This window comes from Carassius auratus, chromosome 9 (assembly GCF_003368295.1).
Source record: "Carassius auratus strain Wakin chromosome 9, ASM336829v1, whole genome shotgun sequence".
NCBI lineage: Eukaryota > Metazoa > Chordata > Actinopteri > Cypriniformes > Cyprinidae > Carassius > Carassius auratus.
The window spans coordinates 11,293,205-11,306,197 of NC_039251.1; the positions used below are offsets into that span (position 1 = coordinate 11,293,205).

The 12,993-nt window shown below is 37.0% G+C and overlaps 1 protein-coding gene across 1 annotated transcript; it reads right to left on the reverse strand.

Annotated features, from left to right (window-relative positions):
- Positions 1 to 495: 495 nt before the first annotated feature.
- Positions 496 to 11,692, reverse strand: stat1b (signal transducer and activator of transcription 1b). The gene is made up of 23 exons (XM_026271426.1): positions 11,555 to 11,692; positions 10,633 to 10,760; positions 10,421 to 10,565; positions 10,209 to 10,304; positions 10,036 to 10,125; positions 9,829 to 9,907; positions 9,589 to 9,683; positions 7,367 to 7,518; positions 6,979 to 7,137; positions 6,674 to 6,766; positions 6,504 to 6,563; positions 6,329 to 6,358; positions 5,892 to 5,982; positions 5,753 to 5,791; positions 5,589 to 5,672; positions 5,378 to 5,476; positions 5,155 to 5,290; positions 5,000 to 5,055; positions 4,599 to 4,693; positions 3,472 to 3,611; positions 3,185 to 3,373; positions 1,299 to 1,380; positions 496 to 1,214 (listed from the first exon to the last, which is right to left on the reverse strand). The coding sequence occupies exons 2-23, from the start codon at positions 10,758 to 10,760 to the stop codon at positions 1,187 to 1,189; spliced, it is 2,166 nt and encodes a 721-aa protein (XP_026127211.1). The 5' UTR covers positions 11,555 to 11,692; the 3' UTR covers positions 496 to 1,186.
- Positions 11,693 to 12,993: the final 1,301 nt, after the last annotated feature.

The window sequence follows — 12,993 nt, forward strand, 5'->3', positions numbered from 1 at the left end:
CCCCCAGAAAGCTCACTTTGGTCAGCTGTTTTGAACTGCTGAAAGGAACTAAAAACAAACTTCGTTTCGTCCTGATTTTGTTGGAAAATTACATCGTATCAGTTCGTTCTTCGATTTCATTTGAAGTATATCAGGGCCTTTAGTGTTCAACTTAACCTTTTCTATTGAATTAATGTCAACCATTATTCATTTTCCTTTGACATATTAAGTGTTAAGCACATTCAAAGTTAAGCTTGTAAATGCATTGCATTTAAAAATGAATATTCAGTGCATGGATTATGAAATGTAATTATCAAATCTTTAATAATATTGAAAATAATAAGTAATAAAAACACCCAAAGGATTAAAATTGCTGCCCGAGGCTATTGGCATGTTTGGAAGCAATCATTATTTATTTATGCACTCATGTTTGGTGCTAGACTTGTCTTACACACTTTATCTTTAAGCTTCATAAAGATTTCCATCTGGAGAAAAATAAAAAATAATAGTAATACATGAATATAAACCGTTTAATAGTCTTTATTTTTACTTCACATGACAGTATGTAACATTGCTTTATTTGACCTGGCTTTGAACTGTAGTATTATTTCTGACTGTTGAAGGTCGGCTGATGTTTATTTCTGTTAGACTGTATCCTGCTGGTGTGTGTGTGTACATGGGCATAATGCAATTGTATGGAAAGATATTTTAATGTGCAAAAAATAAATAAATGCTTCACAAGATGGATGAGAATGTCCTTTTCACAAGCAAATGTCTTCACAGAAACAGTTTGTCAGAGTTTTTGTATATATCCAGTATATCCGTACTAGTATTAGTGACTGGTACACAGAAAAATAAAAGAAAAACAATGCAACATGCAAGTTTCTTTACAATATGTTCACGTTTTATACTAACAAAAAGAACAGGATTACACTGTTTTAAGTGTATTCTTTAATTTGATAGAAGAAAATAGCTCCTCTTCACACAAGTGGAAAATAAATGGATTAGATTCATATATATATATATAAAAAAACATGCAAAGATAAATCATTTGGCTATTAGTTTGCATTATTCAATATAGATGTATGTGTGCCAGATACAATACTTCTAGAAACAGATGAATTTTCCTCCATAAGAAAAGCACTGCATTCAATTTAGATGCATTAGTGGAGAAACGTTCCTCATATCAGGTTTGCCTTGAGGTGCTCTAACACTTGCAGGGTCTTGAAAAAGGTCTAAAAACATATATACATAAGATATGAATCTTGTTTTTCAGTTACAGAAATATATGAAGTAGAAAAAAGAAAGTAATAACTTACTCATCTGACACAGAAATTATGCGCCTGCCTATATATGGCTTGATATATGACCGAGGTTTGTCTATCTCCATCTCTTCTGTATCTGTAGGACAAAAGATCAATGATGTAAGGCATGTCGATAGTGACAGTACACACAGACATGCTCTCTAACATACAAGTTCCACTAACATTTTACAAAAGCAAAGTCCCCAAATAGTCTTTGTGAACAGTAGTATTGTAGAACAAAATAGGAATTTGTTAGGTTTGACATCCATTTTGCTTGGAAAAGGTGGTTAGATTAAAATAAATGGCACTTGGTTCAACATTTTGTTATTTAACCCTTTAGGCGCCAGAGGTTTTTTCCTAAAACGTTCGATTTTGACATCTTAATTTCAAAAGGCTATATCTTAAAATTTATAAAAGATAGAGACTTTCTGTCAATTATAAAAATATTAAGGATGACCCAATGTTTATGTAGGGATTTTATTTTCCCATCTAATTTGCATACTATGACGTCATATGGTGTGGTCATCTTGAATTATAGAATTTTCATGAAAAGTCACATATTTAAATGATAAAATGGAGCACTTCTTTCCCCAAAAAAAATTTCCCTCACCTTCTGTGTGCTATATTGCACAATACTGAATGCTCAGGTAAATAGTAAGCAGTAAACAAACTGTAAATCATTACTAATAAATGGTAGAAACAAACCGAATGCATGTAGCGGTTGGGATTTTCAATTTACTACATGCAGCAGGCACTCTGATTCCATGTATGGGGCACATATATATTACTCATATGACACACAAACACAAGTAGACAAGACCTGTTTAGTTCAAAAGCTATGCCCCGTGTCGCATCGCCTCTGCTTCTGCTATCAGCAGCGCGGCCAGATCTGCCTCGCGCACGCGCTGAATGTGCACAGCTCGGACTACTGTCAGTGTCATCGCGACTCCCACCTTGCCTCCTAACTGTCCTATGAATACTTCGACCTCGTCTAACATACCCAGTGGCATTAGACAAAGTCTCCACTACAATACTGTCGCCGCGATTGCGGAGTGGTGCGGTCAGAAGACAAATATACATGTCTAGCGCGGTAAAAATCTCCCGCCTCGTCCCCGCAACAAAAACTTGCCTGCTAATTTCACGATGAACACTCCGACCCTGGCAAACATTGTTCACACCTCTGACATTTGGCAAATGACCATTTATTTACATTGGGCAAAGGATTCACCATTTGTGCTTGGTGTAGGGCTATACTTTCACTTTCAGTATGACCGTCATCTTCTAAATGCAGATATTCCCCTTCAGAATCAGTGTCCGCGAATAAAAGTTCCAACACCTCATTGCGGCTTTATTGAAACTTTATTGATGCCACTAGATAATAATAATAATGAAAATGATAATAATCTAATGCCAATACTCGCTGACGTTGACAATATTGGTCAGATAAAATGGCTCACTCTCACACAAGCTCCGCTTTTTTTCGCACTGATTCAATGCACTCTATCTCGAAGATTTTGTATAGGAGCATGGCGTTTTTTTCAGTCAGAGATGAAGTGTTACATGTCTGCTATCTAGTGCAGGGGAGGTTGCATGAAATTTGACACCATATTTGACAAAATCGTCCGTTTTATTCAGTGCCGCATCTTGTCGAGTAAACTCGACCGTGGCGCCAAGAGGGTTAATGCAATGACATCACCATATACTGTATGTATACACATTTAGAAGAAAAATGTCCTATAATAAATTAAAATACATACAGTGTATTTATTTTGTGACGTTGTACCCTTAAGATCTGGATCATAATCTTATGTAGCAGGCTATTGAAATCTGTTGTTTCAGTTTTACACTCTTATCTTGCTGTATTTTTTAAATGAATGAATGGTTACATAAAGAATATCTACCATCAGAAGAGCTGATATAGTAGCGACCAAAGGCGTCATCTTTTGGGATATCTGGGTAAAGGTAGACGAGGGGGTTGACTGGAATCTTCTGTGAAGCGGTGAGGGTGTAGTCGCGGATGACGTTGGGCAAGGAAATGGACGCCAGGTCTGATTTAGTGTAGGGCTTGACTGAATGTGTCTTAGGTTCACCTGTATTTGATGACATTCATTCACATATATTACAAGAATGAAAGACAGATATGTAAATAAATAAGTGATCAAATACTCCAATTCAAACCAGCACACACCGTCCTTGGAATAATCCACCCATGTGATGGTGATTCCTCCGTCTCGACACGATTCACTGAAGCGCAGAAGGAAAGTGCCAGGCAGTTTGTTGCTCAACAAAGCCCTCTCTCGCTCTTTACTCAAAAACCCTATAATATACCTGTGTATATATGTGGAAAAAAATATAAAATAGGAGTGGATAACGATGTCAAAGAAACTTACATATTCATGGCAGTTATAATACTATTAATTGGAATATAACTTTAGAACATTTTGCCATATTATCATGCTGTTTCGGCTTAGTTGATTTTAAAGCAGCAACTTATATATTATTGTGTGAAATCCGATTTTCAAAAGAAAAAAGTAGGATGGGATTTTTTTTTATTTTATTGGGAATTGCTTATATTGTGAAAAGTGGGAGTATTAATTATCAAAATCCAACATAGGCAGAGTCATACAAAGACGAGCATGTTTTTTTCTTTGGAATAAAGCAGCTGTATCAATGAATCCTACACAATAAGACCAGAAAGACAGTGGCGTGCACAGACCTCCGGAGGGGTAGGGGCTAAAAGACGTTGCTAGGACACAATCGCGGTCCGAGGGGGTCCCCCTCTGTTGAAATCACAGTCTGGGGGCACATAGACTGGACCGAAAGGGAACTTAAGTGTCGTGATTAAAGGGGCAGGGGCTCGAGCCCCCAATTCCAACATTAGTTTGCTCTATTCTTTTTCTATTGTATCTGTTTTCTTTTTATTTATTATATGTTTTGTTTTTACTTGCTATGTGTACTGTGTTGGGCTAACTGAGACTTGATATAGCACTTGTATATCATTGCTCTTTTGTTGATTTTGATTGCTTCCATTTTTGTAAGTCACTTTGGATAAAAGTGTCTGTAATGTTATGGAAATGCAAAATTACTGAACCTAAACACAGGAGCCTTGACTGAAATTCTTTATATATTTTAAATGCTTCATATATTTTAGAATTCTAGGACTTAAAAAAATCTACAATAATAATAATAATAATTTAATAAATTTTGGTTGATTGTACACATCTAAAATGGAATGGATTCTAAAATATAGCAGACAGATAGTTCCAGCCATAGATGCTGTTTTTGTTCCATTGTCTGTAACGATGGAACTCTTACCCATCATTCCAGATGTTGAGCAGGTGTCTTTTAATAAGGTCCAGAACTCCATCTATCCACAGCCAGAAAGGTACACCCCTCTCATTAGGAGACATCTAGGCAAAAACACACAAGTTATTTACTCTGCTTCCATTTTATTAGCTAAAGCATTGGCATGGCATTGCATCATCAATGTTGACGTGACGATATTTATTGCACTTCCCCTTAAAATGAAAATAAAATAACATATGTCCAGTTAGTTTCGAGTTCTGAATGCACAGCTGTTCTTTGTGGAATCCGGTTATTCCACTAAGTTTTGGTTTAGCAGTAAATCATGTGGTGACAGCAGAGGAACAAACAAAATGTTAAAGAAAATGAAAGTAAGTCTCTTGCTTTTGTTTGAACTGTTTCCATAAACTCACCTTACAAAATGTATTCCAGTTAATGAGACCTTCAGGGTCACCTTGGGCATCATGACCTGAAAACAGATACAAAATTTAGTGCTTTGTATTGGAACTATCAGCATTTACTCAGTCCCATTTCAATAGGTTAAAAAATAAAGCACAAACAAACACACCAAGAACTTTATCGGCCAGCGTTCTCAGCTGCTCAGAGTTCAGCGCTCGTTTAGTGGCAGAAGAAAACTGCCAGCTTAAGACCTTCGAAAGCTGCCCCCATTTCACAGGTGGAGGATTCAAGAAGAACAACAGATTCTGAGAGAAAGTGTGAGATGGACAGCAAGAGTCAAAACAGAAACCTCAATAGAAGAAAGAAACATTGATGAGGGGAAATGGCCGTACGTGGGGTTCACTGCAGAGCATGTTGTACCATAAGATGGAGCCCCAGGCACTAGGTAACTGATTCACATGGGAGATCACCACAATAGGAAGTGATGTGATCTGTTTAATAACAAAAAAAAAGAAAGAAAAAAAAAACAGGTCTGGTCAGAATAACTGGTCTGATCTACAGTTGATATGTCACAATAAGTAGCTACATTGCAGAGTACTTTACCGATAAATCAACACACAGTTCTGGCTGAATGAGTTGAGTTTCAAAGTTAAGTATGTGCAGCTCCTCAGAAATGATGAGAGGAGTCTGTAATAACAAGGAGGAAAACATCAGCAATTCCTTCACTTCATTAAATTTGACATCACTGTATGTGTTTTTTGGCCTACCTCACTGGTTCTGTTGTTACTTTTCATCTCTTTTAATTGCTGTGGTAATCAGAGGGAACGAAAGATCAACAATAAACGTTCGGTTAGATATTATATTTATTTATTACTAGCAGTAATATGTTTGTTTTTCACACCTTACCAAATGACGAAATTCAGCTGCTAGACATCCACTGGATTCCTCCAAGTTCATAACTTTAGAAAATGTTCCTAAAATGTTGAATTTCCTCGATCTAGGACATCAGGAAACAGACATTTGGATTATTTGAGCTCTGATGGCGTGCATACAAATGCCAATGGTGTTTCTTGCTAAATAATAAAATGTTAAAAATTTTTATTCAGAACAAAACAGAATCATTTGATAATTAGGGTTTAGATTTTGCATTTCTAGCTTATCTTCTGATAATTATAATGATCACTGTGCAAGACTACACAATGCAGTTACTGTACAGTAATATCATTGCAGGTATTTTTGTGGTTGTTATGCTATGTGTCTAAATGCATTGGCTCATTCCAAACATCACATTATACAAATAAGTCACATTTGTGTTATGAGTTTCTTTGTAATATGTTACGTACCCTTTTATTGCGTCTCTCTCTGTTAAATCTCTACAGAAGAAAAACAAATATACTGTATGAATTCGTAGATAGATAGATAGATAGATAGATAGATAGATAGATAGATAGATAGATAGATAGATAGATAGATAGATAGATAGATAGATAGATAGATAGATGGAAAGGTTTTGCTTACTTGTCAATAGAGACTTTTACTTTGAGTTGACAGTTCAGTTCAGGGAGCTTGACTAGAGATCTACAAAATAATACATATCGACATCATGAAGATTAAAGGTTTTATTAATTTACCATCAATTAAAATAAGGAACATCACAGTGTTATGGACGGAAACTTAAAGAAACCCACCTGATCTTGACTGTGAACTGAACTCCTGTTTTTATCACCAAGGGTCTCTGAGGATGTGTCGGCATACAAGGCTGTCTCTCCACCACAAGAGAACTGAAAGACACATCACAACCACTGCCATCCTGTTCGACACTTAAATCTTTCAGAAGTGACGCACACCACAAAATATATTCAAATTCCCCTGTTGAACCTTTAACCCCACAAATCCTCCCATCAATACCCAAATGCTTTTTTTTTTTTTTTTTACAGCTTGTGCTCTACATATGAAACCACAGAAATGTATGAACAGATAAAGCATTGCGTACTTTAATACAAGGTTTTTGAAGAGTGCAAGGGCCTGGTCATCTAGCTGGCTCTTGCCCAGTGTGAGGGGGTCGTTGTTGTAGGTGAATTTCTGCACCAATTCATGAACCTTCTTCAGCTGCTGACGGATCTGTTGAAGACACTCTGCCACCACTGTGAACCTGGATCACAATTCATGTATTAGCTAATTATAAAAATAATGTATCAGTATCACCACCAACAAACAAAACAAAATGAAGGACAATATGAGCTTATCAGCTCCAGTTTGAGACTACGTTGGATATAGAAATACTTTTATAAATAGCCTTTTGGAACAACTTGTAATTTCAAGTAGATATTTGTCATTATTTTGTTTCCAGGTCATTTGAAGCGGACCCCGGAGGTTCTCACCAGCTCTGCAGTTGGTCCAGACATGCATTGGGCGGCCCACCGATACAAACCATCTGCTGTCTCTTCTTCCACTCAGGTAACTCTTCTGATATGAGTGTGAGCTGGATCTGCTCTGCTAGAGTCAGTGCATTAGCGATTTCTTTTATCACCACCTGCACACATATTTATGCTATATTTAAGAAAAAATTATGATACTGTAGAAAATGGTAACATTAAAGTCACCTTAAAATAAACACTGACACTTTTTTTATATCCATGTGCCCTTGTAATCTTTAATCAAAATAACTTCCCCTCCCTCTTGCAATGACATCTCTCTTCTCATATGACACGTTTACTGGTTTAAGGGTTGGAACAATTAAACGATCCAATCAATTCCCAATGGATAAAATCAAGTCCCACCCTACATCTGTTCAAGTTTGAGAAGCTAGAGATATAAACATCAAAACCAGCCTCCCCAACACACTCGATCTGCTCCAGTTTGTATTCAGTATAACCACTCTACAAAAGTTGCTAAGAAAATAAAGTCTCCTATGTTAGAATGCTGTTCATTGACTTTAGCTCAGCATTCAACACAATAATCCCACAACAGCTCATTAATAAACTAAACCTGCTGGGCCTTAATTGTTCCCTCTGTAATTGGATCCTGGACATTCTAACTGGAAGACCTCAGTCAGTCTGTGTCAGCCACAACACCTCAAGCACTACCACACTGAGCACAGGTGCCCCACAAGGCTGTGTGCTCAGCCCGCTGCTCTTCACAATGTTGAGCCACAACTGCACTTCCGAGTTCAGCTCCAATCACATCATCAAGTTTGCAGATGACACAACGGTGGTAAGTCTCATCAGCAACAGTGATTAAACGCACAACAGAGAGGAAGTAGCACAACTGACTGAATGGTGTGGCACTAACAACCTGTCCATCAATGTGGGGAAGACAAAGGAGGTTGTGATGAACTTCAGGAGAAACTCTGTTGACTGGGGGTGGCCATCGACAGCTCGACTGTGGAGAGAGTCAACAGCACTAGATTCCTGGGGGTGCACATCAAAGAGGATCTCACCTGAACCACCAAAACCATGTCATTCTCCAAGAAGGCACAACAGCGCCTACACTTTCTATGCTGGCTGAAAAGAGCAAGTCTCCCTCCACCCATCCTCACCACATTCTACAGGGGCACCATTGAGAGTGTGCTGACCAGCTGCATCACTGTCTGGTTTCTAACTGTAGTGCAGCAGACTGCAATACCCTCCAGTGGACAATGAACACAGCTGTAAAGTTCAGCACCAGATCCGACCCATCACCCGTGATAATATAAAAATTAAATCCGCACTCGCCCAGAGCCGTTAATATTTGGCCCGTTACCCAACCCGCGCCCGCGATAAATCACACACGCTAAAATCATTGCAATTAAAGTATTTTATTTTTTATCTCGCACCTCTCTCAATATCACAACAGCATCATGAATGGGCTAATGGAACAGGCTAAAGTGCACTTTGTTTTGCGCCATTTAAGTAGTCTACCATCGGCACCTAAATAGGCTATGGAACCTGATAACTATACACAAATAGACCTATTAATGAAAAGAATTTAAGAACAAGAAAATACACACTGTCGCAGTGGTGGTGACGTGATGGGTCAAATGTCATATCATTGTTGTGTTTGTGTAATGGTAATTTACACAACATTTTTATATATATATATATATATATATATATATATATATATATATAAGTATATTTATAGTCAAAATCTGTCAGTAGGTTAGTTGTTTATAGGTACAATATTTACGTGAAGCCTTTGTATTTTTTTGTTTATTTATATATTGTATATTTATAATCAAAATCTGTCAGTAGGTTAGTTGTGTATAGGTTTATACTGTTTTACTCCATTGCTGTATGTCTGTATTTATGTAGCACTGTGGTCCTGTGAGGCATAACATTTTGTTCCACTGTATGTCCACACATGTAGCGGGATAACAATAAAGCTCAGCCTGAACTTGTTATTATTGAGATAACACTAACTTGATAATCACATTTGCCTTTGCCTTTATGTTACACTTTTTTTGTGTTAAACTTGGAGGCTTAGATTAACATCACAATAGAAAAGTTATAGTAACTTCTGTTTCATGCAGACTTTACTTGCACATTCCTACAGATGTGAATATTCCTGAGCTCAATCTTTCAGCTAAATCTATGTAGAGACATATTATTGCATCTTGACCTACCTCTCTTTTCATGCTCAGCCCAACAAACATTTGTCTAATTGCCATTTCCTCCTGCTGGATCTCTTTTGTTTTCTGGCTATTCATTTCAAATTCCACTGAAAATATAAAAATACAGATCCATACCATTTCTCACTCATGTGAATTCACACTGTATTTGTCCACAGCATTGATCTAACCAAATATATCACAAAATATGAGATGATACCAGGAGAGAAATGATAAAAATGTATCTAATGTTACCTCGACTGTGCAAAGTATTTCTCTTGAAGTCGTACTCATCTTGCACATCCTCCAGATCTTGAATGTCCTGTTCAATTTCCTAGAAGCAATACATTTTCCACAAGTGCAGCAGTTTGAAAAATTTTACTTTCATGTAAACCGGTGTCATTTAAAGCATTTTTGTGGTAAAAACCCAAAACCATATCATTATTCACTGAGATGGTTTACCTGCACAGTTGTTTTCAAATTGTTGACTTTATTGCCCAACTCATTTTGCTGTTCCATAGTGATACTCCCATGTGAGGACCCACCTTTACCCTAAAAGCAAATTTACGAAGATGAATGATAAACGCATGTGCAGGTTTGAAATGCCAGCTGTAATGGAAGACTAAATGCCTTACTTGAGTTCTAAGTGCATTTTCCAGTATCTTTCTTTCTTCATTTAAAGTGCTAGCTATGATCATAGCCATGTGAACAGGATCCTCCTGGAAGTGGTCCTAATGGGAGACAATTATTTCCATTAGCAAGGCCGTTTTATTTTAGAATAATGAAATCAGCTATATTAATGTATATTGGATGTAATATTGTATGAAAAACAATAAAAAAATAGCACCTGTAGGTTTCGCTTAATTTTGCGTATATTATGCTGTAAAAGGAAGTTGTTTCCTAGGTTGAGACGGCTGTAGTGCTCATCCAGTTGGTTAAGGAGTTCATGGAAGCGCAGGGTTGCCAAAGATACGTTACTTGCAACTGATTCCCTGCAACCAACAATAAAGTGTAAAAGATATGATGACAAATGAAGCATTAAATTAAAACAAGTCTCACCAGTCGTGACTCTCAATCCATTGACTGAGATACTGTCGGATCTCCATTGGAAAAGCCTCATCGTAAAGCTGGTCCACTTGCTCTAAATACAGAGAGTCCAGCAGCTGCAGCTGGCTCCAGAGTGTCATCTGAAGACATAAACCACAAACTTATATGAAGTAGTGCAAGAGCATTTATATGCAACATCCTGCCTTTGTTGAAATTTGTCACATAGTACAATGTTTATGTGCAGTTGTGTTGATAGTTACTATATTAAAATGTGTTATAAAAATGCACAAATGTATTATTTTTTAAGAATTTATCACACTTTCATTTAAATATTAATATTTAAATAAAAAAAGTATCATTACTCAGAAACTCACTCATCTTTAAAGTCACTGACCACGGTCACACTAGACTTTCATTTAGACTGTTTTACGATTTAGACAGGCTACTCGTAAATTTCACTCTTAAAAAATAGTTTTGTATGCATGGGAGCAAGGGTCATCAAACCCTTGTATTAATTTGTACTCATTTTTTCTTCAGGTCATAGCTGACCAATACTGAACTTTTAAAGGCAAAGAAATTAAAGACTTTTTTTGCATGAGTTTGCGTCTCCGCTGTCCCGTATTCGCAAATATGAATGGAAATCAATGGAACAAAAATTTTAGTATATATGACCGCACCATATGCCAGAGCAAAATATAATTCTAAAGACTGATTAAATGCTTCTGTTCTGTGCAGTTTATATTTAAGACGTCCGTTCTTTTTTAAGCTGTATGTAAAAAAAATAATAATAATTGTAAAGACAACCATGTTTTCAACTCAGTTTTCATTGCATTATAAACAGAGTAAACTCATTTACATACTATTATATTAACATTTGCCAATTTTCCCACACCCTTTACAGAAAGAACGCTTAGATAACATAGCAGAAAATTACCTTTCAACATAGAAGTTGGGTCAAGGCACAAAAGCAGTATATCTCAGGCTTAGCAAATACACAAGAAACAAGTAGACTGAACTGTTTCTGCTTCAGACTATTCTCTTCAGAGACCCCATAATGGTAAAATATGAAATGCTGACGCAGGTTACAGCCCCCACTGGCACCGTAGGCCAATCGGAATGCTCTAATTACCATATGCAAATACACCAGCGATAAGAACCAATCAGGTTCCACTACGAACGCTTAGCCGCGCACCTTTAGCGTATGGCTGTTCTCGGCAAGCGCAGCCCTCCCTTTACTTTCACGCTGATCACAGAATAGCAACTGATGTGAAAACAGAAACTTAGCAAATCACTAGACTAGTATTACATTAAGTTTGGCAATAAGATAAAAGCCGCTCATAATCATCTAAGAAGCACTGATAATTATATTAAAAGAGAAAGGAAGTGACATCTGTGGTTGCATCACTGACTTTATGTGGACGAGTCTGTCAGGCTGATTACTGTTTGGATTGGGGGGGGTTGTGAAACTGAAGGCACAGCCACTGTGCAAGCACGCGTTTTCTGAGAAAGCGAGACCTAAACAGAGAAACGAAACTTGGATTTACGTCAATTCCCTATTATTTTACTACACGCCACTGGATGTTTTAAGGATACCCCTTGGTTGTCCATGTGCTTTGTTTTAAACGTAGAGGCACAAACGGGTAAAAATAGATACGACACCCGTTTAACGTACATAAAAAAATATTTTATCGTGAGATATGAGTCATTCTTCTTGTGAATTTGTTGAGAAACGTTGAATGAATGAATGCTCTGGTTGTAATTTAAGGAAGTGGTTCAATAAAGGGGGAAACCAGCTGCAGGTTAATAGTGAAAAAATCCATCTAACGTCACAAAATCATTTGCAAATATTTGCTTATGTTTACGCCGTTGTTTACTCGCCAAGATGATGTCACTTCCTGGAGGATGATGTCATTAAGGAACTGGGCAAGATTGCAAAAATCCCGAAAAAAAGGTCCTGATTTTTGTTAGTTAAGGCGACATGTTAAAAGACAAATTTAGGCTATAAGAAACTGTTGGGGGTAATGCATTGCAAGTAACGCTAGTTACGGAATTAGATAACTTTTTCAAGTAACTAAGTAACGCATTACTTTTTAATGTAACGAGTGACTTTTTCAAATAAATAATGCAATATTCTTTTTTTTTTTCATTTATTGAATGACAAGTCTCCTGTACCCATGTTGAGAGAAATCGGAGGTACAGCGGTGTGCACTGTGTAAACATGTTACTGTAGTTCTAGACTAAATGTGAACATGCATTTATTAATCTCTCTCTCTCTCTCTCTCTCTCTCTCTCTCTCTCTCTCTCTCACACACACACACACACACGCACAAAACAGATTCAGTATTCATTAAAATTACAACACTGAAATGCAAA